Below are 26,116 nucleotides of genomic sequence, written 5' to 3' on the forward strand. Positions count from 1 at the left end.
GCTGTTGTCTGTTTGTCTGATGAGACCCAACTACAGAGTACGCGGCGGCACGATAAGGCAGCAAGCTGGAGGCTGGAGCCTGATGACCAAATCTTCAATGAGTCAGAATTGAGGCTTTTGATGCGTGCTGATTATAGTTAATTCTTCAACTAGTAGTACTTGTCTGTTGGAGGTGTTGACGTTTGAAGCTGCGAAGTTCTATTGCGGGGGTTGTGCCACCTTGATCAAAGTCAACCCCACATTGGTTGCGCTCAGCCACTGCCGCCGAGCATCATCACCAAACGCTGACGACAGCTCCTACGACTGTCCAGCTCGTCCATCGCCACCCGAGGAACGGCTTCCCCATCTAGAGTGCGCCCTTTGTCGGAGCCATTGCACGACAAAGTTGCGCTAGACGTTTTAAGATCCGCCCTTGAATTCCTCGCGCGAATTACTTCGCGAATCTAATCCCTACAACAACACACCCCTTACGAGGTATCCGAGCTCCCGGACGGCCGCGCTGCGTCATCATCGCCAATCATGGCGTCCCTTCGCACCGCCGAGCACACCAAGTACGTTTGCTACACGTGCTTCCTTGAAGACGCCAAATACAATGGTCATCGCTAACTACCAACTGCTCTCAGGACCGACCAGGAGCTTGCCATCTCCATCAAAAAAGCAACGAGTGCCGACGAAATCTCCCCCAAGCGCAAGCATGTCCGCGCTTGCATCGTTTACACATGGGATCACCGATCCTCCTTGGCCTTTTGGTCCGGCATCAAGGTGTAGGTCACCTAAACCCGCTGTGCCTCAACATGCGCTACGCTAACTGCCAACTCAACCTATACAGCCAACCCATCATGGCCGATGAGGTCCAAACCTTCAAGGCCCTCATCACTATTCACAAGGTCCTGCAGGAAGGCCACCCCAGTGCTCTCAAGGAGGCCATGGCCAACAGAGGCTGGATCGACGGCCTGAACCGTGGTATGGCTGGTGAGGGCGTTCGCGGTTATGGCCCTCTAATCAGAGAGTATGTCTATTTCCTGCTCGCCAAGCTGTCCTTCCATCAGGCCCACCCCGAATTCAACGGAACTTTCGAGTACGAAGAGTACATTAGTCTCAAGGCCATCAATGACCCCAATGAAGGCTATGAGACCATAACGGACCTCATGGTGCTGCAAGATAAGATCGAGCAGTTCCAAAAACTCATATTTTCCCACTTTCGCAACGTCGGCAATAACGAATGCCGAATCGCCGCGCTTGTGCCCCTCGTCCACGAAAGTTATGGAATTTACAAATTCATAACAAGCATGCTTCGCGCCCTTCACACCAGTAAGCATCATCACCTCTGCTTGGCCAACGCCGACTGCCAATACCGCTCTGTACTGACTCTCCCTAGTTACTGGCGATGACGATGCGCTGCAGCCCCTCCGCGAACGATACGATGCTCAACACTACAGATTGGTTAAGTTCTACTACGAGTGCTCCAACCTGCGCTACCTTACCAGCCTGATTAATATCCCCAAACTCCCCCATGATGCGCCGAACCTGCTTGCTGAAGACGAGAATGCCCCCGCTCTTCCTGCGCGTCCCAAGCAAGAGATTGAGCGCCAGCCCACCCCCGTTCCCGCACCCAAATCAGACGAGCCTGATGAGATCTCCGACTTCTGGAAGAGCGAACTGGACCGCCAGAATAGAGAGTACGAGGAACAGCAGCGCGTTCTGGAGCAGCGACAGCAGTCCCATCTCCAAGCCCAGCAGCAGGCCCAGCAGCAAGCGCAACGAGACTTTGATGAGCAGCAGAGACGCCTGGCCGAGCAACAGCAGCGGGAGCAAGAGGCCCTTCTTGCCCAACAGGCGCAGTGGCAGACCCAGGGCAGACTGGCAGAGCTCGAGCGCGAGAACCTCAACGCGCGTTCGCGCTTTGAGCAGGACCAGCTGATGCTACAAAAGTACGATCAACGTGTTAAGGCTCTCGAGGGCGAGCTGGCTCAGCTGCAGAACAATTACGGCCAGCAAATCACCAGCAAGGACGAGCAGATTCGAGCCCTGCAGGAGCAGGTCAATACCTGGAGGACAAAATACGAGGCTCTGGCCAAGTTGTACTCGCAACTGCGTACCGAGCATCTTGACCTTTTGCAAAAGTTCAAAGGCGTTCAGCTCAAAGCTGCCAGTGCGCAAGAAGCAATCGACCGACGCGAGAAGCTAGAGCGCGAAATCAAGACCAAGAACCTCGAGCTTGCTGATATGATTCGCGAACGCGACCGTGCCATGCACGACAAGGATCGACTCTCTGGCAGCAACAAAGACGAGCTAGAGAAGCTCAAGCGCGAGCTGCGCATGACCAACGACCGCGCTGATAACCTGGAGCGCAGCAAGGGCAACGAACTGTCGACTATGCTCGCCAAGTACAACCGCGAGATGAGCGACCTGGAGGAGGCTCTGCGTACCAAGTCTCGTGCCCTGGATGATGCTCACTCCAAACTCCATGACGGCAGCTCCGACCTGGAGCAGCTCCTGCGCGACAAAGAAGAAGAGCTCGAGGTGTACAAGGCTGGCATGGACCAGACGCTGATCGAACTGAACGATCTCAAGCAGAACCAGGGCAGCAACGACGAGGTCCTGGACAGCCAGCTTGATGTCATCATTATGGCCAACCTGGACAAGATCAACGACATCATTGACTCTGTCCTCCAGGCTGCCATCGGCCGCGTCGACGATGCGCTGTACGAGCTTGACTCCACTATGCAGGCTGGTAACCAAAACGCTTCGCCAGCCTACGTCTTGTCGCAGATTGAAAAGGCTGCCGCTAGCGCCATGGAGTTTGCGACATCTTTCAACAACTTCATTGCTGATGGCCCCAATAGCACGCATGCCGAGCTGATCAAGTCTGTCAACGTGTTCTCCGGAGCCATGGCCGATGTGTGTAGCAACACCAAGGGTCTGACGAGACTGGCAACCGACGACAAGAAGACTGACTCGCTGATGAACGGTGCACGCCAATCAGCCATGGCGTCGGTCCAATTCTTCCGCAGCCTGCAGAGCTTCCGCCTGGAGGGCATGGATCAAGTGCAAAAGACAGACGTTGTCATCAACAGCAGCACAGACGTGCAGATGAACCTGCAGAAGCTGAACAAGCTAGTCGAGGGCTTCGCTCCCGGGTTTGGCAAATTTGCTAACAACAAGGGGGATTTGGGTGATCTCGTTGATTCCGAACTAACCAAGGCAGCCGACGCGATTGCAGCTGCGGCGGCTCGGTTGGCCAAGCTCAAGAACAAGCCTCGGAATGGCTACTCGACATACGAACTCAAGGTCAGCGACTCAATTCTAGACGCAGCTACGGCCATTACGAGCGCAATTGCGGAACTCATCAGAGCTACTACGGCCACGCAGCAGGAGATTGTACAGGCGGGCAAGGGTTCGTCATCACGCACGGCATTCTATAAGAAGAACAATAGGTGGACCGAAGGCCTCATCTCAGCAGCCAAGGCAGTAGCTTCATCAACGAACACACTGATTGAGACGGCAGACGGTGTGTTGTCGAAGCGCAACAGCCCCGAGCAGCTTATTGTAGCCTCAAACGACGTGGCCGCCTCGACAGCACAGCTTGTGGCAGCCAGTCGTGTCAAGGCAGGGTTCATGTCCAAGAACCAGGACAAGCTGGAGCAGGCCAGCAAGGCAGTGGGCGGGGCGTGCCGGTCCCTGGTGCGGCAGGTGCAGAACATGATCAAGGAACGGTCTCAGGAGGAGGACCAGGTTGATTACTCCAAGCTTGGGCACCATGAGTTCAAGGTACAGGAGATGGAGCAACAGGTATGTTTTCTAGATGATTCTAATGATTTGGCATGTTTTCACGGAGGCTCGAGTATCGCGGTGTCACGGTGCATATCTGCAAGCCACGTCTGGCCTGCAGATGAGCTGAGGCCGGCACTTGGAAAGCTGATACGCGAGTGGCTTCTTTACTCGGCTCTGTGCATTGTGGATTTGCATTTGCAACATGTAGCTAACGGGGAATGGCGGAACAGGTTGAAATCCTGCAGCTGGAGAATGCTCTCGCTGCAGCTAGACACAGATTGGGTGAAATGCGCAAGATTTCTTACCAAGAGGAGTAAGCCGGGGGGGCAGGGGTGAGACAAAGAGCAAAGAGATAACAAGGATGGCCAGACAGGCAGCAGCCATTGCCAAGCAAGGGTATGTTGGCAGGGTTGACAGTGGTTGGCAGAAGTCCGAGCTAGGCTATCCGTACAAGAGGATATACCCACTGGGAGGGGTTTGAGAATGAATGACTCCGTACAGAGTTGCGGGTTAAATTGGTAGAATTGGATCTCGTGAGAGTCATCGACTAGCGTTGTTGATCCTCGAACTGAGGCAAGCAACGGAGTTGTAGGGACTAGATGGAGGCTCATTCACAAGCGACGGACTTGGCGTGAGGCCATGGCTTTTCGTTTATCGGGGCGGTTTGAGGAGAAGCTATTTGAGGAAAAGCCAATAGGTGAAGATGGAGGCTAAGAGTACGATGACTAGTAATAAAGATGTGGTTTGCATTGTCGTGATCTGCATAGCGACGGGCTGTCGATGTTGTCGATGATTCGCTCGGTGTGGGAAACGGGGTGTTGAGATGGGCCTCGGCGTCTCGGGGTGGGGCATGAGGCGCTCGGTCTCGGCTTGGTAGATGGGCTTAGTTTCGGGGACGAGGGGGACCTGAATCGCCGCCATTGACGTTGCCGAGCTAAGAAGGGCAACGGACAACGGGCAACGTGTCTATTAGCTTGGAAGAAGGATAGTGGCATGGGATGGCGGATTCTAGGCTTGGTCGAGAGGGACTGACGATGGAGGCGTGGCTGACGATGGCAGGCATGGCTGGCGACAGCCGAGCCCGTCCAGGATGTCGACACTCGGTTGCAATTTTAGCGTGGCCGGCCACGCTGGCGGCGGCTGTCAGAAGTCGAGACGAGTTTAGTGCCTTGTTAGCGGCCTGGGGGGGGGATGACTTGAAGGCTGAGGCGCATTCTAGGTGGCTCTCGTTGACCAGCCCGGGGAGGGGCCCGGAGTGCGCTCCGAGGACAGAGGTCTGGTCCAACGCCAACCTGCTTACCCCCAATCCCGTAGTTACACCAGTCCCCGTACTTGAACGGTTTTCCTGCGAGCGCTGCTTGTACTACCTACCTACCTACCTACCTGGATACATAGGTACCTAGTCATGTTGGTAAAGGCTGCAAGAATTGGTATCCAAATACGTCTGTACCAGTAAAGTATCCAAATACAATTACAGAGTTACAGAGCGCTTCAGTAGTTACCTGCAGCAAAGTTGCCCCTCGAACCGGACAACACAGCCTCGACTCGAGGTTCCAACAAAGGAAGGCTTCTAGAAAATAAAAGGAGCAAGTACACACCTTGACAATTCTGGCCTGCTGGTACAGCACCACGGTAGTTATGCGCCAGACCGCCGTGATTCGGAGGCTTTTTCGAAGCAAACCTTGAACTCAGGGCGTCGCATCTTCGGCGCTAGCACCCGCTAAAAACGTTGGCCACGCGCCGAGCACACCGCTAAGGCTCGTTGGAGGGGGGGAGATTTCCCCTCCACCATTTGCTCATTCTTTTTTTATCCATTCCATCTTGTTCCATGAAAAATCGCAAAAACTCATCAAAAATCGTGAATGCTGTCTATTTTCAAAATCAAATTTCCTTTTTAATGGTGAGGATGCTCAAGAAGAACATCGGTGAGCACAGCAAAACGACGCGATGGAGGGACAAAATAAGCCCAACGCGAGCCCCATTTTTCCTTTGTGATTTTTCAGTCTTTGTCTGTCCTCTTCTTTTCTTTTCTTCCTCCCGCAACCATCCCCACCACCACCACAAAAGAAAAAAACCAACCATCGTGGCCGCTCCCCCCTCTATTCTTCGTCTTCCCGTGACCGTTGGCTTCTGCGAGAGACCCCCCTTGGCCATCCACTCCCACATCTCCCGCACTTTGCAAAGGGAGCGACGCCATTGGCCCCAGACCCTTCTCAGACAAAGGTGACGCCATGCAGACAGCAAACAGGTGGTTATCCGTCGCACACACTCGCAAAAGGCTAAAAGATGTTGCAGAAATAGTTACAAATGGTCTCAAGGCTTCCGGCCCCAGAAAATCTCCACATCGTCTATATTCAATTTCCCGATGGTGAAGGTGTTGATGAGCAAACGGACCACGGTGCTTTGGTAGCCCTGCATCAGCTGAGGCTTTCTGCTCGTCTGCCGCTGCTCACAATACCAGACCGTCCAAGATATGGTCCATGCGACGCTGAGAACCGTTCTTGATCGAGTCCGCCGAGGCCGCGGATCAGAGTCGCACAACGCGTGGCTGTTTCAAGAATTGTCCGGTAAAGCTCACCTCTTTACCCACTAGCAGCAAGCTAATGCCAGTACTATGGGGTACCAGCAGTGTGCGTCCGTAATCGGTACGTATCCGTACATCACTTTTAGCAACAAGCCAGCTCCGAGACATCTATCCGAAACACTGTACCTCATAAATACGGGCAACGGCGAGTTAGGGGCCCGATGCCGATCTATCCAAGCTCCATCATCCGCCCCAGTAACCAGTACGGAGTACGAATTAGTTATCGGGCCATCGGCGCGGAGCATCGCAAACTGCTCGACAACGTCGACAGCTATGACGCTCTAGCAGTTTTCAAATGGCTCCAACTGCCGATGCTCTACTGTATCTACTGAATCGGTCCATCTCGTTGCTCCTGGCAGACAACCCGAAAGGCACCTTGTCAACATGGCACAGGCTTCGGCCACGATCAAGCTAGCCCACTACCTAACTACAAGAGTAACATTGGGGCTCTTACTTATTCGTAAAACGGTAGCCGACACATCAGACCAAAATCGAAGAGCCTCAAAACAAGCTCGTGTAACATAACGTTACATGCGCACCACCTACACAGCCGATGATGACAACGTTCCAAGGCGCTGGAATCCCGATATATTAATCACCCTGCATTGCACGAGGGGGACGGTTCTGCATTCTGCATCACCCAGTCAGGGGCTTGTCGCCAGTGAGCAGGCAACCGTATCTTGACTGCTCGACGGGGTCGCCGACTTCCATCTTCCCAAAAGAGCAGGCTGCCCGAGGAAATAGGAGGCCAGAAACATTATTCCTCGATCTGCCCAGCTAAAAACTTCCCCCACCCCGCAGCAGGTGGCGCCTGCCTGGCCCCTAGTCTGGATGCCATCCGCCACCATCTGTTCGAATGCAAACCCCCCCCCCCCCCTCCTCTTTGGACGATGCGAGAGTAACTCGTTACAGCAAGCCACACGTCTAGACTAGAACCAGTTGGTCCCTTGGACCCCGTCGCGATAACTTGAGGGTGCGGTGCGACGGTGAGTGCTGGTACGCTAAAAACGGCCACCGAGCTTCCACAGAAGCTTCCACAGAGCTTCCAACTTGAAGAGCATACATGTACATATGTCTCAGTGATTGAAGCAACAGCGTCGTCTAACATGACTAAAAGTTGCTACGCGCCGCAAAGTTTCTATGCAGGAAGAAGATGCAGCCATCCGGAACCAGATGTAAAGCCGGTGGGGTAATATGGCTCTTGTGTACCTATTATTAGGCCCAGTCCGTGGCTGGCCACCTATGTATTTGTAAGTTTTGGCTAACGGCTCAATGGATCTGCTCATCCTTGATAATATTTATGAGAAAGCCAAGAGGATAGAGTAGCACGGTGGGAGCACAACACACACACCAAGAGAACAACATCACTAGCACCGCCGCAGACAAAACTCGTGGCCGCCCCGAACCGAAGCAGCGTGGGCTAATAGACGAAAAAAGCTAAGCCCTGACCGATCCGTCGCAGGCTGCTGGTGGATCAAGGACCTGGCCAAAAACGGACTGGCAAATTGCGCGAGAAAGCTTGGCTGCTCGAGTTCGCTTGTCGGCGCGTGGCGGCCGCTCCTAGTAAGTCGTGACTGCACCTTGCCGCATCGGAGGTGGCCGGCCGTTTCTTGACACCGGACCGTTGGTGATACGGCCCCGTTGGTGATACGGCCCCGTTGGTGATACGGCCGTCTATTTATTAGCTTTTTTACTGCAATGGCCTCAAAAAAGCTGGCTACCACCATCGTGACTCGATCGTGACCTGTCGTAAAACCGAAGGAGAGGTGAGACACAAACATCGCGTAGTTCTCTCTGCCGAGTTCCGTGAAGCCCGATAGTAGCCCACAGGCGATTTTGGTAGGGCAATTTTGCCGTACCTACTAGTGGCTTGGCTTACGCACCCCTCAGGGAGAAATGTCGCAATTTTTTTTTTCAACTTGACAAGACAAAGCAGGGGAGACGACACGAGTTTAGTGGAATGAGGGCTAAATGTTGAAAAGACGACGACGGGCTCGAACGCTGATGGAGCAGGCCCCGATGTCAAGGCGGCCCGGCGAAAGTTGGCGCGGGGGATGACACTAACGCACAAGAACTAGCGCGCACTAACAACAATGACTGCTGCCTGCTGCGGGTCCAGTTCTAATTCGTAACCAATGCACCATGATAGCATTTAGGCTCGCAATCTTGTGACGAAGGGGGCGGGTGTAAAAAAGTTACTTGTGGCGTTTGGGGGTTGGCCCCATCGCCGCCATGGTCAGCTGGGGCTGGTGTGTAAGTTGTGCAGGAGGTGAGCATAACAGGACAGGGTCGGCATTTAATTCGACCAAACAAAAAGAACAAAGATCGCGCTAGTGTCAATTTACTCTCAACGTATTTGTCGATTCGTCTAGCTATCGTTCGTCAGCCCAGACCGAACAAGCACGTGGTAACTAGATTTTTACTCCGCCACCGGCGCCCTTTGTCGCCATTTACCCCGAGATGGTATCGCGCGGTCACTATGCTACGAAGTTGCGCAAAAATGAAGAAACGAGATAGAATTGCCGAAAGATGCGCCTAGGGAATAAACTGTAGACTAAAATCCAAGTCCTCGAGAACGATTGTCGAGGGGGTATTGCCTCCGTTGGGAAAACATGAAATCCAGAAAACGCCATTTGTCCACCCTGATTGCTCAGCCATTTCTTCGCGAAGTAGACTCCAGTAGCTAGACAAGACCTGAGTGTTGCCATCTAATTTCAATCTCACTGACAGCAAAGAAATTTTTAGTATAAAAAGAAAAGGAAGAAAGAAATTCATGTCAATCAAAACGTATAGTGGAAGTCTTCATGAGGATTATACTCGGGGCTGCTTGAAAGGGCAAACACTGAGGGGAGAGTGGTTAGCAGGTGTCAGAATTACACATATATCAAGACTTACGTCGGTCTGTACTTGATGGCGGCGTGCATTGGCTCAGTACAGCGTCAAAGTCCCACGGACAGTCAATGTCGAAGGCCTGATAGTCCGCCACACCGTCCAAGCTCAAGACGACGGGCGATGAGTCTGTCATGGTATAGCCAGGGTGGGAGGTAGGCCGTGTGCCAAAGCCAGGATCGCTACCGAAAGACGAGGCAGGGGAACAAGCAGCGGCATCGTCCGTGACAATGTTGTAATAGTAGGGGCAAAAGTAAGATTCGGAGGCTGCGACTGACGAGGGCTCAGCGGCTGAAGCAGGTACAGTAGGTAGCATACCCGTAGAATGCGACTGGGGTGAAATCGAAGGCAAGAGAGCAGCGAGCTGTGTTGGAGGGGTGGATATGGAGGTGCAAGTGGACGGCGTTGCCGTGTCTTCTGAGTTGCGCGGGGTCCCGCAACACGGGGTTGAGGCTTCCAGGCTTGGAGTGTAGATGGGGACGTCTAATTGAGCAGCGGATCCTTCTTGCTCGGGTACTTGGGCTCGTTCAGAGATGCTGGGGGGGAATCGCTCGTGATCTGGTCTGATGGAGCCGCGCTCTGCGATGTAGATTGTTGAAGTAAGAGCCGAACGGTTATCCTGAGCCAGAAGGGCCTCCAGCAAGAAGATATTCTCATCTGGCATGTATCCCAACTCAATCATTCCTTGAAAAAGCTCCAGCTCCGAGTCTGGACACGTTCTGGTGGTTTCTTTAGGAGCTCGGAGCTCATCTTTCTGAACAAGCATCTTGGTACCTTGTTCGGTATCTTCGACTGCCCAGCCCAGAACCTGAAGGTACTCATCAGGAGGTAAAATGTCCATTGCCGGACAAGCAGCCATCAGAAATGAGGAGAGGGGAGCCCTCTTCTTTCCCATCTCATCGCGAATGAAAGAATATACCTTCGCGATCATTGCCCAGCGATTTCTGAACGGGTCTTTATTCCAGAGTGTCGTGAGGAAGCCGGACGCCGCCTTTTGTTGCGACTCTGGAAATAGTTTCACGTAGTAGCCTTTTAATCATTGGAGTTAGATTTGTTCTCGAGGGAAATTAATATTCTGCACTCACTTCTGAATGCGATGAAAGCATTCAATGGTCGTTTTGCGCGGTCTCCGGCCTGCTTGCTGTTGCTTCTCTTCTGTGGCAAGGCTCGTTGCGGCTCCGTGAAATGAAGGGTCGATTGAGGCTTGGAGTATTTTGTCGAATTGTTCTCCTTTTCTTTGTCTTCGAAGCACTTTGCGGCGATCTGCAATATTGTCTCCTCTTGCAGATGACGGAGAATTGTATGTGAAGAGACGGTTGAGAGCCGCCTAAGCAGCTCTTGATGCTCAGTGTCGCTCGATCTGTGTTCCATTTTGTCTGGGGAAATGGCAATTGAGGTAATGTTGTGATGTAGGATGCATCGAAAACTTTGGGGGGGAGTGGTCATTGAAGTGTTTTTTTAGAGTCGAACAGGAAAGGTTGTGCTCAATTGGAAGTGAGATACTCCTGGAGGGCAGGTGAGCTGGGAGGGTGTGTACTCAAGCGCCACCCCTGCGAGTCTAGGGTCGGGGGGGTGAATCTTTCAGGTGCCACCTGGCCCCGCTACAGAGTGGCTCGGTCACCCGGACTCCCGATTGCAGAGCTCAGCCATCCGCTGGACAGAGGAGTAGTAGCCTTGGCCTTCGGTACGCCAATGGGTTTTACAAACGCGCCATCAAATAATGGAAAATTGGGTATTTCAATTTCTTAACCCTCACTAAAATTCATGAGAAATAGATCCCCCTCCACCTCGTCTGGTTCGGCTTCAAATCTGAGTGCCCGTGCTGTGCTCGTAATAAACGGCAGCGACAAATGTCCTCGTAGATCGTTGATGTTCTTTTTGACCTTCTCGAATTAGTATTATGTGCTCATTAGGGTGTAGTTAATTACGTACCATGGGAATGTTATACAGATACTCTTGTTCAATGTCTTCAATCTGTTCTGCGGACTGTTTTGTCAGATAGGTGTCACGCATCGAAACAGATCTACGTACATTCTCTGTGTGTTCTTTCATTGGGTAGGGCAAACATGTCTCAGTTGCCAGTTTGGAGAATTGTGCCACCCTCTCGCTATCAGAAAGAGTGACTCTTTGTCGGCGTGTCTGCCAGGTGTTAGTCGGACAGGTACGGGGGAGGCAGACATCGTACCTGGTCAAATTTGGAGCGCAGCTCAGAATAATATATCTCCCAAGGCTCGGCTAAAGAGAGACAAGAGCTTGGAAGTCGATATCGAATCTCAGTTTTGATTTTCTTGCAGGGGAAATATGGTTGCTGTGTATTCCTCATGAATTTATTCCAAGCAGAACCGGGGGTCTTTCGACTAGGATGCCAAAGCGACGCCACAGACCAGTTCTCTTGTCCAACCTTACTCAAGAGCCGCTTTCCAGCATGATCAATTTTAACCTCAGATGTAGTTGTTCCGAACTCAGCGGACGGCGAGTGTGTGTATTTTGAAGCGCCATCTTGAGCCAATTGCCAGGTGGTTCTCAGATATAATCGCATCGCTTCGTTATCTTTCAGGACTGATACCAGCAAATTTGAAGATTCTCTGATGCTAATTTTCGGTATAATCATGAAAGCTCCGAATAAAATTGCAGTGGCGGCGTTTGCCACTAAAGTCCCTAACCGCAAAGTTGGGCTTTCAGGACGGGACCATGTCTCAGATGTCAAGAGCATTGCTATGAGACCGAGGTTCGCTATTTCGTGTTTCTCAGCTGCATATTGTCGATTCCATCTCAGTATTGTCGCGCCGTCCTCCTGCTCTATCTCTGCGTCCGGCGGCAAGCCATGGTGAGGATCTCGGGTTGAGATTGGCACTGCGCTAATGTACCAGTGGGCGATCGCTTCTTTGACCAGCAGGACGGGGTCGATCGTCTCTTCTACGCCGAGCGCAACTATTCGGTTTATTATAATGTTGTCGTCTCGGGGGTTCCATAGTAGGCTCTCGATCGCGTAGATGACATCTTCTAGTACATCTAGGTGCACTTGGTTAGCGACAAAGTATCAAACCGACCAGAGACCGCGTACCCTGCAGGCACGGTAGTTTCTCTTCCCTTCCCCTGTTCTTTTCCAGAGAAACTCGTAAAGCATGGCATCGGATTGAGTCGATGGCAGATTCTGAATCTACAATGCACTCGTCCTCGGTCCAGAACGGACTGAAGCTGAAAATACTGTCCATGTCTACTAGTCGTGAAACAATACGAGGGCGGGAGGTCGCAAAATAATATTGGTGAGGGTGTTTTGGGAACAGAACTCAGGGAAGCGAAGGAAATACTTTGAACAACTGAGCAACGACGTGGAGCTGCAGCCCAACACAAGTGAAGCGCCGTCCCAGTTTACGCTGCTTTACAAACACCACCAGGTCTCCTGCAAGAATTTACCTTTCACGGATAGCGCCCTGCCGCGAGACAACGAAGAACCCCTCACGCTTCTTTCTCCCCACGTCTTACAGAAGAGGCGTAGCTGGATGAGAACGAGTTTTGCTTTTTTTCCTACTATATATTGTCTTTTCTTTGGTCTTTTTACTATGAAGAGCAACAGGCTTCGGGGCACGCAAAAAATGACTGGCACATGGATTTGGATTTGATGCTTTTTTTTTTCGGACAAGATACCAGGCGCATCAACTTTTCAGGGTGGACCCATCGTATTTTACCTCTCAAATGATGACTTTTTTTAATTGCAATACGAAACGCCTCTCTCACAAAGAACCATCTCTTTCTTTCTTCTCACTGTGTGAATTAATCAGCGGTCAGCCACCGCTTCTTTCGCAACGGCCATGAACGCAGATACACGCGCGGAGAACATGTAGATTCACTGCTCCACACCAAGCTCGCCCACGGCGCACGATTGCCAGGCTCTACATCTATACGGTGCCCGTGATCAGTTCTGCGTGCTGGCTTCACTTTGTGCTGGGTATAAATAGAATCTCCTAGAAGTGGACTCATTCAAGCGAATGGTATATCGTGGTCCCAAGGTGGCGTTGCTACCGACGTTGGCCTGGAACGCGCTGCTTTGGGGCACTCTGATCCATCTCACTTTACCCTCACCCTCGCACAAGGACGGCGGCCCCTGTCGTGTGCACCATCACGGCGCATACTCCCCTCTTTCGAGCCAAGGTACAGATCATCCGTATCCGAATGTCTTTCACCTTGGCCAGCGCCGCCCCCCCACCATCCGGCCCCTGCACATGCAGCCTCCTCTGGCGTTGCACAGCATGACAATACCCAGCGACCTGCCATCTGGTACTGAGTGGGTATGACAAACCAAAGACGCAATGATTTGTGTTACTCTTCAGCTTTGCCCTGGCTGAAATGGGGTCGAGGCAGATGGCTTCTGCGCTGTGACGACATGGATGTCCAACGAGCGCCTGGCTCCAGACCCTTGGCTCCAAATCCTGTGGCTGCAAATCCTCGGCTCCGACACAACCATGCTGCAAATCGAAATCGACATGGGGCCGCCATACTCGTCTATCAGACGTCTTGTGTTGCTTATGCATCTTCATTCATTCTACATCTTCGTAAACAAACGTGTCTCGGCAATAATCGCCTCACGAGCCGTTCAGTGAGGCGGCGCTGTCCAGTCGCTGCTCCAGATAAACGTTCCGCATCGCCACTCAGTGTCTCGTTCCTTGTCACCCGATGGCCCCAGCGGCCGAGGACAAATGTAAAACGAACGTCCTGTAAGAGTTGCAAATCGCAAACAGTTAGTCTAAACCTCACGTTGATCAACAGCCTCTCCGGCCAACACTAAAAACAAAACAATAAAAAACAATAAAAACAAACTGGAGGGGGCGCGTACCACAGTTGACACCCGGTTTTTTTGTCACCAAGCTAATGCACGGTTCATCGTGCTCGCATTTCGGAACCACTCGCTTGCCAAGCAGCTTTGACCACGAGTCTTTCGCTTCAATTGGGTCAAAAACCTTTGCCGGAGAAAGTCCCTTGGTTGTGATGCTTGATGAGCCCGACATGATTGGCGATGGTGTTCGTGTTTGCCGACGTACCCCGTTGGCTAGAGGTGCCTCCTGCGCCCGTACAGGCACTCGCCCACTGCCTGCAGGAACCTGCTCAGCCACCGATGTCACAGAATTATTCTCAAGAGAAGCAACAGTCTTGGGCTTGAAAAATCCTTGCAGTGTTGTTTGTCCAGTCTTTGTCTTAGTGTCGCGGGAGTTTTTGCCTCTCTTGTTTGTCGGGAGTGCCGCTTGAGCTGGCCCGTCGGGACGTCTCTTCTTGGTTTGGCTTCCCCGCTGCAGATTCACGTTATTCGTACCCCCTACCGATACCAGCGGTGCTGCGGCCTCAAAACAGTTTGTGCTCTCTGCGCCACTGCTTGCAGTCGTGCCCGAGTTCCGCGCTGTGTAGGCAGCCATATCCGCGTTTCGTATTTGCAACGACTGTCCACCAATTTTCTCAGGATGCAGCAAGGTCTGTGACGCCTTGCTGGTAAACATTTCCCGTATATTTCGACGACGATCAAACTCCGGAATCAGCTTGGCTGAGAGGCGCAGCGCGTCCCGTTGTTCCCAGTCCCGCACCCTCCGCCCAGTTTCAAACATGTTGCTGGGATTCATAGCTTCTGCCAGAGTCATTTCCGTGCCGTTCTTTGTAACCTTGTCGCTCATCGTTGCATATACGGGGCAGTGATCTGACCCCATCAACCCTTCTTGGATATTCGAGTCCACGATCCAGTCTTTGATCCCATCGCTGCACAAGATGTAATCGATTCGGCTACCCACATTGGCAGGCCGAGTGTTTCTCTTTGTATCCCAGCATGTGTGCATACCTACCCGTCTCGGATGAAAGCAGCGGCATATATCCCACAAAACAGCATGTTCACGGCCCGTGTCTCGGTCGCCAATGACGGTTCCTTCAAACACTAGTTGGTTGAATATCCGTCGCGCTGGCAACGACTGCCATTCGTCCATTGTCATTCCCTCTTTGATGAGACCTTCAGCGACATTGGAGCTGTCCAGTTCACTGCGAACAATGTTCAAATCTCCCGTGAGAATCACCTGTTTGCCTGCGGTAATGAGGTTTCGTATCCGGGCATCCAAAGCCTCCACAAAGCTTTGTCTAAATTCGATCCGTGACTCATCACGGTTAGCAGGGCTGTAAACTCCAAACAGCACAAAGGCGGGAAACTCTAGAACAACGCATCGTCCTTCCGAATCGAGCAATGCTTCATCTACATTCCCACTCAGCTGGTTCGACGTTGGGTATCCACCAATTCGCTGATCCTCGGGTAGTTCTCGATACGGTGTGTTGCTTTTTGGCGGGCAAAGTATTCCCAATACGCCTTCTTCCGCAAGAACCGGTGCGCACGTCGCATTCCTGGTGTAAATGGCAACTCCGGAGTAGCCTGGGTGTGTCAGCGACAGCCCTGCTTTATCAGTACCGTCGACGTACCTTTTTTGTGCTGGGGGAGACTGAAATACACATCCCAGCCTGGGACAAGAACCATGTCGTCTTGCAAGTCCTTGCGCTGGATCTTGGTCTCTTGCATAACTACAATGTCGGCCTCGAGAATGTCAAACATGGCCTGAATGGTCAGCGGGAGATGCTTGATCCTGGAAAGAAGCACTCACCTGAAACGTACGCTTCTCTCGCCATGGCTGATACCCAAAGGGATTCCTGAATCCTTAGTTTAACGCCCATCAACCAGTCCGAGGCCACACGAACCGGATGCCATTCACTGCAACATGTTAGTTTCCGCGCGGACTATTGCTGTTTCTAACACGTACCATTCCAGGTAGTAATTCTGAACACCATTTTGGCACTGCTTGTAGAGCTCTGCGATGATCGTGGCGGTTTCACTCCAGCACCGGCAAATCGGCTCTCGCCCACTTCCGATCCACCACTGTCGGGTGCGGAAACAGCATTGGCAGGGCAAACGTCTGGTGTGGAGATAGAGTAGCTTGAGCTCTCAATGCTTTTCTCATAGGAGTCAAAGGCCGCTAATAGTAAGGTAGACGTACGACGGGTCTTTTGTACCAGATTTTTCATCCGGCATGCAGATGGAATCCCGTTTGCCCCACGATCGCGCTTGTTTGATGACGATGCCGCTCAGCGCGGAATCCGCGCGGAGTCACGTGCACCACTAGAAGTTGGCGCCTCAATCTCCAGGCACCCATCATCATTTGGAGCCGAGCTTCATCGAAAATGGTCTGACTAGCCAAACCTGCACATCCGCAACCGTCGTCATCAAGAATCACCATCACCATGTTTGCCGCCCGACAGGTTTCTCGCAACGCCCCGCGCTTTGCCGCCCAGGCTCGCGCTGGTGCTCAGCGCCGCTTCGCCAGCTCCGCCTCCGAGAACGAATTCATCAAGGAACGCCAACACATCAAGGACCACGCCAAGGGCACAACCGGTAAGCCCCATTGAGTTCCCGGGAGCCGATGGAGACGTTTTGCACTTATTGTAGAATTTTGCTAATGTCTTGACAGAGCTCTGGAGGAAAATTTCCGTCTAGTAAGTCGTCTTGATGCCCTCCCGAAAACTGCCGAACGAAAATAAGCCTCATTGAAGCCAACCGACGAATTTGCTGCGACGTCGACAGGGAATGGACTCAATGCCCGCAAGTTCAGCATAGCTAACAAACCTGTAGCGGTGTCGCCCCTTGCATCGTCGCCGCCGGCGCCAACGCCTACTACCTGTGGAACGAGCACTGGGAGCACTGGAGTCACATGCCCGCTCTGGAGGAACGCACCGAGTACGCCTACCAGAACATCCGTACCAAGAACTACCAGTGGGGTAACGGCGACAAGGTGAGCTTCAAGTTTTGCTCTTGAGACACTGACATTGAGGCTAACACTCTATAGACTCTTTTGTAAGTTCAACTTGAAAACATTCTCCTGACGCGATTCTGCCGGCTGCAGAAATATGTCAGGTGTTGTTGAACGATTTCACGAAATAAAGTGCTAACGAAGGGAATAGCTGGAACGACGATGTCAACTACCACAACAAGGATAAGGTCGCGTAAGGACCAAAATGGCGGTATAACGTAGCATGTTAGTGAATTGTTGGAGTGTTCCATCGGGACTCAACTTGTACTTATTTCTTAGAGAAGAACCAAAGATTCCTTTTGTGGTCACATAAACTGCCGCATTTGCATACTTGTAACATTCCTTACTTGAGGCGGTCCAAAGATGATTGGTACCAATTGCCACCAAGCAATGACGTACAGTCATGGCCAACTGGCGCTGGGCTCAGATGATCGAAACTCTGCCTTCGCCCATTTCAGGAGATGTACATCGCCTTGAAATGGAATTGGCGAGAGCCTCAGAGGGTGTTGCAGCGGTGTCGTTGAAGTTGCCTGTGACTGCACCCGAGGAATGCCCGGGCCGTTGCACCAAACGCGTCCACCTGCCCCACGACATGTTTTCCACTTGTCAAGCACAGCTTCGTAGCACTTGCATCGATGAAAACAACATGATTCTTGGTCGTTTTGTGCCGGACCAAAATCACATATGCTTGGCGTTGGAATTTCTCCGATTGCGCAGCGGTCGCGTAACTCGTCAACGTGCGTTGTATACACCCCACTCGGAGCGTTCTTCAACAACACCGGCCACCGCAAACTTAATCTCCGAATCCCGTATCTATCACCATGGCTCGATACCTGAATCCAGCCAAGATTGGCCTCCTTGTACTCATTCAGCTTTATGTTGAAGAGGCTATTCCTGGCGATGCCATCGTTCCGGTTCTGTCATTCATCACCTCACATACCATAGGCCATGAAGCTGGCAACCCACCAACCACGCAGGCAAGCCGCTGGGGCAAGGCTGAGCGCACCGTCAGTCTAATCATCACTATCAAGGATTTTGAGAAGCTGCTAGGAAGCTTTCCCTTCGTCATGGGCATGCCGGGCCGGAAGCTGTGGGATCAATTCCTCACAAGGCTGTGGGACCTAAATTCCCTGGACGCCCTCTATGACTTTTTTGAGAACCTGGAGCTTCTCCTGGCCAAGACGAAAGAGGAGTCGCGCAGACTCAGCGAGGCGGGTATTCCCGATATGGAAGAAGGCATTCAAATTGCCCGCAACTCGCCGTTTGGTGCCTTTGTTCGCCGCGCCATGGTCGAGTACCAACGACTGCGGTTTCATGACTGTGCAGAGCTGTGGAAGGATTTTGTGCGATACAGACAGCCTACAGCGCACCATCAAAAGCGAAAGAGTTCGAGTTTCGGGAAACTGAGCTTTGACAATGTCTTGTTCACTGGCGCGGCTGAGGAGGGCTGGGACCCAGAAAGTGTTTCTGCCCTGACGTCGGTAACATACGACGATATGCTCACTGGCGATCGACTTGGTACAGTGGCAGTTAGCACTGATGACGTCGAGGTGCTTCTTGACTTTCAGATTGAGCAGATGCAGAGTATGTCGCTCACTCGCTCGCTCCATTGATGGCAAACGCTAACAGGACGCAGGATATGGCAACAGAGTACCGTTGGAGACGATTCACCAATTCCAGGACCTTCTTCAGGCCAGTTTCCTAGTTCCAAGCCTAACCCATTATCTAAGGTGAGTTTCCGCTGCGCAAATGAAGACGTCGCTAATCGAAGTAGCTTTCTAAATGCATGGAGGGCTGGGGACTATCCCTCCGCATTTGACCTACTGCATCGCTATTTCGACTATACCATGCAATATCGCGATCGCTTGTTTTATCAATATGCGCTCATGAACTTGGCAGTTTTGCAGGCGGACTTTGGCTGCCACTGGGATGCCGTCACCACAATGCTCGAAACTGTCACAACGGCCCGCGAGAACAAGGACATGACATGTCTCAATTTTGCGTTAAACTGGCTCTTCCACTTTGGCCGAGCTCATCCCAGTCTGGTCCGGGATCTCGAGTCTGACAGCCTTCTCGGGACAGGTAAAGAAAGCTTGGCGTATCTTCGCGTCAAGTCAAAGGAATCGGGCATGGGAGCGTTGTGGAGCTCTGTCCTACTCAGCGAAGCAAAGCTATGCTTGATCAATGGGGAGAGCGTTGCTACAACTGTCGAGTACATTGTCCGCAGCTCGCATCTTATTGTCACGCGAAACATGAAGAACATGTTTGGTGCGCAGCTATCGCTTTACGCCGCTCTTTGGAGCCGAATCGGGGTCACGCATCTCACAATCGTTACCTGCGAAATGTTCCTTCGTTGTCACAGCCAGCACTCTGTATTTGACGATGAACTCAAGATTGTATGTCGCCTCGGTTTAATCCAAGCCCAGCGTGGTAAATATGATGACGGTCTCAAGCAACTCGAGGGCCTAGACAGCAATTCTCTCCGCTCGTGGAAGCCAAGCCAGTATTGGCACAAGTACAGGGGAATCATCAAGCTCACCAAAGACTTACACCACAATAACTTGTCTGGTGCTCAGGAGTTGCTTGACCAGCTCTTGCAGTCTAAGGATGATGACTTGGAGCCAGACATGACCTTTATGATTGACTCATTGCATATTGACTATCTAACCAGACGGGGAGACTTGCAGGCTGCCTTTGCCAAAGTCAATACTATGATTGACATGATAAAAGACGAAAACAAAGACATTGCAATTCTCGTCAAGCTATTGCTTCTCAAGGTTGCCCTCCTTGACAAGTGTGATCGGACGCAGCGCGGCTTCTCGACGGCCATTCGCGCCGCCAACCTCGCTTGGCGGGCGCGCCTGATACCGCAGTTGTGGGCGGCTATGGGTGCGCTCGCCAACATTATCATCTCGCTGGGGGAATTTGAGGCCGCCATTGAAATGCTCAGCGCAGCCCTCCCGCGGTCCCTCGAATGCGAGATACCGACGCTTACGGCACGGCTATACTCCTATTTAGCGGACGCCAACATGGGCATGGCAGGGCGGATGGAGGCCAAGTCGAGCAAGCGCGGCGAATACATGACGCGGGCACTGGCGGCGGTGCAGCGTTCATTTGATCACTGGTCAAGCGTTGAGGATATCCTGCAGCAATGCGAGACGATAGCGAAGCGGGCCATGATAATGAAGCTTACGGGAGAAATGACACTGGCGGCCGACTACGCAGCCGCATACGTGGCGCTTCGCAAGAATGCAGAGGCGCTGAGTCTGGGCTCGGGGTAATGGAGGCCACGTTTATGATGCATAATAGGAAAGGCGTTTTGGTAATGAATTATAATTTGGGCATTGAGTTGGGCATTGAGTTGGGCAGAGTGTTTGACGCGGGTTTCTTTGTAATGCAATGTAGCAGAAGTAAATTGTGTCAAGAAAGACACTTGCCAGTAGCGGCTCACCGTACGTCTTGGTCCTTTGTCCTATTTCCCGTGCTACCACTTTATATTTTTGCCTTTTTTCGTCTTGAGCCCTCCCTGCTGCTCTAGCTCGGGCACGTCGACGTCCGGGGGGTCGTTTGTCGCCCAGACCCGTTCGATGCAGAGTTCAAATGGTCCCTCAACGCGGTCCGTCAGTCCCACGCCAACCGTCGCCACGCGTTGCCGCAAGATCTCCGTCTGTGGCTCTACGACGAAGCCGTAGTTTGTGCGCACAAAGTCATTCCACTTGATCAGGACCGTTTCCCACTGTCCTGGCCGCTTCGCGAAGAGACGATGCTGGTGCAGGTCGGTGGGCTCGACGCCCTCGGTCTGCACGTTGACAAAGTAGGCGCGGCCGTCGGACTTGATGCGCAGCGCGAGGTAGGTGTAGGGGTCGATGTCCCAGATGGACTTGCCAAAGAGAGTCGGCGCCTGGGTGGGTGTCCGGAAGGCGGCGTACCCTGTGCGCTTGATCTTGAACCGGTCGCTAGGCAGGGCGGTGGATATGGAGCCGTGGAAGCGTGCGTATGATGGAGGTGGTGATGAGGTCGCGGGAGAGGAGAGCGTCGTCGGGGAAGAGACTGTGTAATCGAGTTGTGACTTGGAGGAGCCGCCGATGAGATCGTCGGACATTAGGATGCAGTCGCGTATTGATTCGTCGTCGTTGAATTCGTAGAGAGGGCGTGGCCCTTTGGGTCCCTTGACGGCTTCGAGATTCCATGCTGCCACCGGGTTAGTTTGACATTAGATGGAATGCGCGGTCGGGGGGCGGTACCTATGCTAGACCGACGCTTCAATTCGTCGAAGCTACGCGTCCACAGGCTCTTGCGCAATAGCTGTTGCGTCGTCCGCATTATAATGCTGTGTTTGGGAACGTGGAGAGGGGGAGGATGTAGTCGTATCGTCGAAATTGTGCCCCATTCGCCAAGCGCGTGAGCTGCTCACTGATTGTTGCTGATTGTTGCTGATTGAGTCGCTGTGATATTCCGTCTGACGATGTTCAATTCATAATTTAAAGAGAGGTGCCTACAGGCCCGTATTAGAGAGGTGCCTACAGGCCCGTATTAGCTCTACCCTCCACTAGCACGTGTATGTACTGGAGACCCGAGTCTACACCATACACCACATTCCCCAACTCCCAACGCGTCTAGTTAACCAGAGCGCGAAACAACGGGAGACAACCTCGTTAACATAGGAGGGCGCATATAGAATAGTCTGGAGGCAATTCCCAGTAAACTGGACGTGTAATCACCTCGATTAAAAATGCATGATCTCTATAGGGTAGCCACGTACCAGCTGTTATCCCAAGCTCCACACTAGTAACTGTCAGAAAAAAACCGGCCCTGTCTCAACGCTTCCATCAATCGTCAACTTTTCTCCAACTATAGGCCCCAACGACGCAAAATATAGCGAAATCTAGTCGAATTTGACGAAAATACTGCACAAACGACACTGTCAACGACAATGGCGTCAAGAGCCATGGCGTCGCTCCGCCGGCCAGCGACGCAGTTTGCTGTCGCCGCGGCGCCTAGGAGCAGCCTGGTGCCAGCTCGCACACCCTGGGCCGGGACGAATCGCAGCTACGCCCAGATCTCGCGGGACAAGATCACCCGGGCCATGAGCCAGCAGCAGAAGCTGGGCGAGCGCGGCGCGACCAAGGAGCAGACCATGTCGCAAATGCAAAAGGCGGCCGCCATGGACGTGTTCAAGGACGGCGGCGGGCCTCTCTTTCCCGGTACGTTGAGTCTATTCTTGCGATTATGGCCAAGGAAACTTGGTTCCAAACCAATAAAAAGTCCAAAACGGGAAAAAATCATGCTAATCCGGACACGAACCACAAACAGGCACGTTCGTCCCGATCCCCTTTTCGCAACGCCCCAAGAACCCCCTCGACCTCGCGCGGTACCAGTGGTGGCGGCTCAAGAGCTACGCGCAGTGCGTGCTGTCGCTGCTGACGATTAAGCTGCGCTCCATGCCGAACTGGACGACGCGGCCGCAGTGGAAGGTGCACCGGGGCCGGATCGCGCCGACGGCGCGCGCCATGTACCGCGAGGTGCTCGAGGCCTTTGCGGCGGGCGACAAGGCGACGGTGGCGCGGCTGTGCATGCCGCGCTTCGCCGCGCAGCTGCACGCGGCCATGGACCGGCGCAGCCCGCACGAGACGGTGCGCTTCGAGCACGTCAAGGACACGCGCAGGCTCGTGTACCCGCGCATCGCCAGCCACCTCATCCACGCCATCAATCCGTACGACAAGACGGTGCTGACGGAGCAGGCCGTCGTCGCGCTGTCGTCGCAGCAGCAGCTGTCGCGGCACCGCAAGGGCGCCGCCGCCGCGGACGACATCATCCCGGGCAGCCTCCGCGTCCAGGACAAGATTGAGTACGTCGTGCTGGCCCGCGCCACGGATACCAAGACGTACCCGAGTACGCAGTGGCGCATATGGGGCACCACGGGCGGCACGACGCCCGAGGCGTACAGGGCGGAGCAGGCGGTCATTCTCAAGGAGACGGCGCACCGGGCGGGCTGGAAAGACAGGGTCTAGGCGGGAGACGGCGTGTGATGGGGAGGAAGCAGGAGTGCCGCTGTGTACGCACACACAACTCAATCATGTATAACAAGGAATGCGCATGTATATTCCAGGGAAAAGCGATGGCTTAATTTTGTACTATATAAGACTGACGGCATCGAAAAACATGCCAGTAAGCCATCCTTGTCCGAAAAAAATTCAATCATCATAGCCCGTCGGGCCAAAACCCTGCTATGTACACCCATTTGCAAATCTATTCAACTCTCTTCCCGACCTGTGTGTTTGAACGGCGAGTAGAAGCGGATTTTACACCACTCTATACCTTGCCATCTAGAAAAACTTGCCAGCGGAAGTCGAGATGGTCTGCTCGACGACCTCGCTATCGCTGCTCAGGGGACGGACGGTATCCAGCGGCTTGTCCAGGGCGTCAAAGACGCCGCCCGTGATCTTGGCCTTGCCATACTGGAACCCAAGGCGGCAGACGAGCGCAATGAAGCCCCAGACGAGACCGCCAAAGGGCGCCGCGACAAAGGCGCCAAAGACGGACCAGTCCTGGGCGTAGAGGCCCTCCTCGAGCAGGATGAGGCGGGCGCCGCGGTATGCGTCGCGGTAGTAGCAGGCGCCAAAGATGAAGACGGTAAAGATGCCGCCGAGGCTGCCGACGACGAACTCGAAGCCGCGCCAGAACCAGCACTGCGGGAGCAGGCCGAGCACGAGCACGGGAATGGCGGCTGAGGACACGAGATCCGAGATGAGAAAGATTTGCAGAATCGAGGGCGCCTTGAGGGCGAGAACGACGACGGGGACAATGAGCACGACGACGCCGACGCGGATGAACCAAATGTTGAGGCGGTTGCGGAAGAGGTCGTTGGAGGCGGACGAGACCATGGCGGACTGCAGCGAGTCAAACGCGGCGGTGCTCAGGCTGACGACCATGACGAGCACGATGCCGACGACCCACGCGGGCAGCTGCTCAAGGAGCACAAAGAAGGCGAGAGAGCCGCCCTGCGGCGGGTCGCCGGGCCAGGCGCCGGACCACGCGGCGATGAGGCCGGTGCTGCCGACGAGGGTGAGCACGCAGAGAATGACGAGCATGGCCATTGTGACGCCGATGCGCAGGTCCTTGTCCGTCTTGGAGGAAAAGGTGCGGAGCCAAAAGTTGGACAAGAAAAAGTCATTGGTGAGGATGGCGACGGGGAGGATGTAGAGCAGCTGCCAGCCGAGCAGGTTAGCCTTGGTGAGGCCGGACGAGTCAATGAGCTCCGTCTTGATTTCCGTCTTGACGCCAATGGTAATGGTGGCGATGATGATGAGGCCGACCACCATGCCGCCCTGAATGACGTCGGTGAGGAAGGAAATTTTAAACCCGCCGAGGGACGTGTAAATGGTGGTGACGACGCACTGCACGATGACGACGGGGAGGCCATCGAGCCCGGTCAGGGTGCTCACGACCTGGCCGATGGCGGAGAGCTCAGCAACCATGTAAAGGAAGAGCGTGACGAGGGTGAGAAAGCTGAGGAAGAGCATGGCAACAGTGCCGTAGCGCTGGCGCGTCCACTCGGTGAGCACGAAGCCCTCCGGGCAGCGCCGGCGGATGACGGGCCCGAGGTAGCCAAAGACGAGCATGGGCAGGGCGGATGCGAGCGCGTACACGACGACGCCCTGGACGCCGGCGATGGTGGCGAGCTCCGGGTAGGAAAAGAGGATACCGGAGCCGAGGGCTTGTTGGGTGTGTTAGTGAGACAAATGGGGGAGAGGAGGGAGGAAGGGAGAGGGGAGGTTGGAGCGGCAAGCACGTTTCTCACGCAAGCATTAACTTGATCGAGTATCACGGTGTAATCTCAGCCTCGCGTTGGCGCGCCCAGGACAGCATCTCCCATATCGACGACAGTGGACGAATATGGGTTGGATCCCGCCGTTAGGCACGTTCAGCTCAGCGCCCGTAGTGAGCCGCATCCTCTCTTCTCGCCCGAGAAATGTTGAGTGGATTCAAAGAAAAAAAGCTGCGGTGACAGCCCTGAAGTGGTGAGAGGATGTTTGGACATCCCCCGAGTTAGTATCGCCTACACGGTAGGCAGGTAGCTCTCTACCAAAACAACAATTTCTCGAGACAAGTCGAGAAGACGAAGGAGATTTTGATCGAGTAGAGTACGAACCTGCATCACGAAGTTTGCTTTTCCAGTCATTGAGCGTCTTGCAGTCAATAGTGTCCCGTGCTAGGGGCCGAAGGCGACTCGGAGAGAGTGCCGGGCAGACTTTTGCTGCTACCGCTCCAAGGAGGGACGGGGAAATCGAGGCACGCAAGAGCGGATGCTTTGCGCCTTACTCACCAGAGGCGATGAAATTGAGGGCGAGAGGAAAGGCTGCGAGCGGTATCAGTACATATTCTCTCTATCAGGGACGCGGGAATCAAGGGCTGCCGTGCGTGTGCAATGGGCGGAAAAGCACAAGCAAGGTGAGAGAGTCCTGACCAGTCTGGGTGCCGTTGCTGGACAAGAATTCCGTCTTGGCCTGGTTTCGCAACTTCCAGGCAATACCGGTTCCCATGATGCTGGCATCACGACATGTTAGCATTTCCTTTTACAAACAAAAATTGAAGGCAAAACGTACAGAAAGACGCCATAGGTCAGATAGATGATGGCGTTGGACGCCGGAAATGATGGTACGCCCATGACGACTGCGGGAGCTGGAGAATCGTCGGAAAAGGAAGGGTATTTCTCCTTGCTGGAACGGTGATTCGTACAATGGCGACAGAAAAATATGTGCCAGGAATTATTGAGCAGATATGCATGTAGCAAGTTCTCAGCTTGGGATGGCGAGTGTTTTTCAGTCGCTGTTAGGCCCGCTTTTACAGCCGTTCTATAAATTTTTACAGGCATCTCTCCAACGCGACGATCCGCTAAAGCTTTACCTGTTGTCAAGAACCCCCCACTGCGTACAGTGGGTGTTAAATGAGGCGAGCCAGCTGAGGACTGGCGCCAAGGGACCAACTTGGGCAGAAAAAATTCTCAAATTTCGAACCTGGATAAGACTAAAATGAAGAATGATAA

At 53.4% G+C, this 26,116-nt stretch overlaps 10 protein-coding genes across 10 annotated transcripts; 5 read left to right on the forward strand and 5 right to left on the reverse strand.

The window, feature by feature from the left end:
• Positions 1-519: 519 nt before the first annotated feature.
• Positions 520-3,896, forward strand: CCM_06521 (cytoskeleton assembly control protein Sla2; the record flags this gene model as incomplete). The annotated part of the gene is made up of 5 exons (XM_006671662.1): positions 520-551; positions 624-764; positions 830-1,311; positions 1,379-3,792; positions 3,846-3,896. The coding sequence occupies 5 exons, from the start codon at positions 520-522 to the stop codon at positions 3,894-3,896; spliced, it is 3,120 nt and encodes a 1,039-aa protein (XP_006671725.1).
• A 2,846-nt stretch (positions 3,897-6,742) lies between these two features.
• Positions 6,743-8,862, forward strand: CCM_06522 (uncharacterized protein; the record flags this gene model as incomplete). Its single annotated transcript, XM_006671663.1, has 9 exons — positions 6,743-6,874; positions 6,931-7,019; positions 7,292-7,344; positions 7,578-7,608; positions 7,821-7,921; positions 8,072-8,124; positions 8,147-8,197; positions 8,515-8,611; positions 8,774-8,862. 9 exons carry the CDS (start codon positions 6,743-6,745, stop codon positions 8,860-8,862), a joined length of 696 nt encoding a protein of 231 aa, XP_006671726.1.
• Positions 8,863-9,138: 276 nt separating this feature from the next.
• CCM_06523 (mating-type protein MAT 1-1-1) lies at positions 9,139-10,618 on the reverse strand (the record flags this gene model as incomplete). The annotated part of the gene is made up of 3 exons (XM_006671664.1): positions 9,139-9,200; positions 9,254-10,276; positions 10,333-10,618. The coding sequence occupies 3 exons, from the start codon at positions 10,616-10,618 to the stop codon at positions 9,139-9,141; spliced, it is 1,371 nt and encodes a 456-aa protein (XP_006671727.1).
• Positions 10,619-11,396: 778 nt separating this feature from the next.
• CCM_09679 (mating-type protein MAT 1-1-2) lies at positions 11,397-12,462 on the reverse strand (the record flags this gene model as incomplete). The annotated part of the gene is made up of 2 exons (XM_006672440.1): positions 11,397-12,259; positions 12,312-12,462. The coding sequence occupies 2 exons, from the start codon at positions 12,460-12,462 to the stop codon at positions 11,397-11,399; spliced, it is 1,014 nt and encodes a 337-aa protein (XP_006672503.1).
• Positions 12,463-13,841: 1,379 nt separating this feature from the next.
• Positions 13,842-16,054, reverse strand: CCM_06524 (DNA lyase; the record flags this gene model as incomplete). The annotated part of the gene is made up of 7 exons (XM_006671665.1): positions 13,842-13,960; positions 14,003-14,029; positions 14,082-14,223; positions 14,287-15,644; positions 15,692-15,824; positions 15,882-15,916; positions 16,027-16,054. The coding sequence occupies 7 exons, from the start codon at positions 16,052-16,054 to the stop codon at positions 13,842-13,844; spliced, it is 1,842 nt and encodes a 613-aa protein (XP_006671728.1).
• A 450-nt stretch (positions 16,055-16,504) lies between these two features.
• On the forward strand, positions 16,505-17,267 carry CCM_06525 (Cytochrome c oxidase, subunit VIa; the record flags this gene model as incomplete). Its single annotated transcript, XM_006671666.1, has 5 exons — positions 16,505-16,655; positions 16,732-16,756; positions 16,893-17,052; positions 17,107-17,114; positions 17,222-17,267. The coding sequence occupies 5 exons, from the start codon at positions 16,505-16,507 to the stop codon at positions 17,265-17,267; spliced, it is 390 nt and encodes a 129-aa protein (XP_006671729.1).
• Positions 17,268-17,891: 624 nt separating this feature from the next.
• CCM_06526 (anaphase-promoting complex subunit Apc5, putative) lies at positions 17,892-20,351 on the forward strand (the record flags this gene model as incomplete). Its single annotated transcript, XM_006671667.1, has 3 exons — positions 17,892-18,654; positions 18,707-18,800; positions 18,845-20,351. The coding sequence occupies 3 exons, from the start codon at positions 17,892-17,894 to the stop codon at positions 20,349-20,351; spliced, it is 2,364 nt and encodes a 787-aa protein (XP_006671730.1).
• A 203-nt stretch (positions 20,352-20,554) lies between these two features.
• Positions 20,555-21,393, reverse strand: CCM_06527 (complex I intermediate-associated protein 30; the record flags this gene model as incomplete). Its single annotated transcript, XM_006671668.1, has 2 exons — positions 20,555-21,261; positions 21,315-21,393. The coding sequence occupies 2 exons, from the start codon at positions 21,391-21,393 to the stop codon at positions 20,555-20,557; spliced, it is 786 nt and encodes a 261-aa protein (XP_006671731.1).
• A 625-nt stretch (positions 21,394-22,018) lies between these two features.
• Positions 22,019-23,081, forward strand: CCM_06528 (uncharacterized protein; the record flags this gene model as incomplete). Its single annotated transcript, XM_006671669.1, has 2 exons — positions 22,019-22,274; positions 22,384-23,081. The coding sequence occupies 2 exons, from the start codon at positions 22,019-22,021 to the stop codon at positions 23,079-23,081; spliced, it is 954 nt and encodes a 317-aa protein (XP_006671732.1).
• A 315-nt stretch (positions 23,082-23,396) lies between these two features.
• Positions 23,397-25,738, reverse strand: CCM_06529 (urea transporter; the record flags this gene model as incomplete). Its single annotated transcript, XM_006671670.1, has 5 exons — positions 23,397-24,787; positions 25,223-25,327; positions 25,397-25,457; positions 25,515-25,617; positions 25,677-25,738. The coding sequence occupies 5 exons, from the start codon at positions 25,736-25,738 to the stop codon at positions 23,397-23,399; spliced, it is 1,722 nt and encodes a 573-aa protein (XP_006671733.1).
• Positions 25,739-26,116: the final 378 nt, after the last annotated feature.

The sequence above is a fragment of the Cordyceps militaris genome (assembly GCF_000225605.1).
Source record: "Cordyceps militaris CM01 unplaced genomic scaffold CCM_S00005, whole genome shotgun sequence".
Taxonomy (NCBI): Eukaryota; Fungi; Ascomycota; class Sordariomycetes; order Hypocreales; family Cordycipitaceae; genus Cordyceps; species Cordyceps militaris.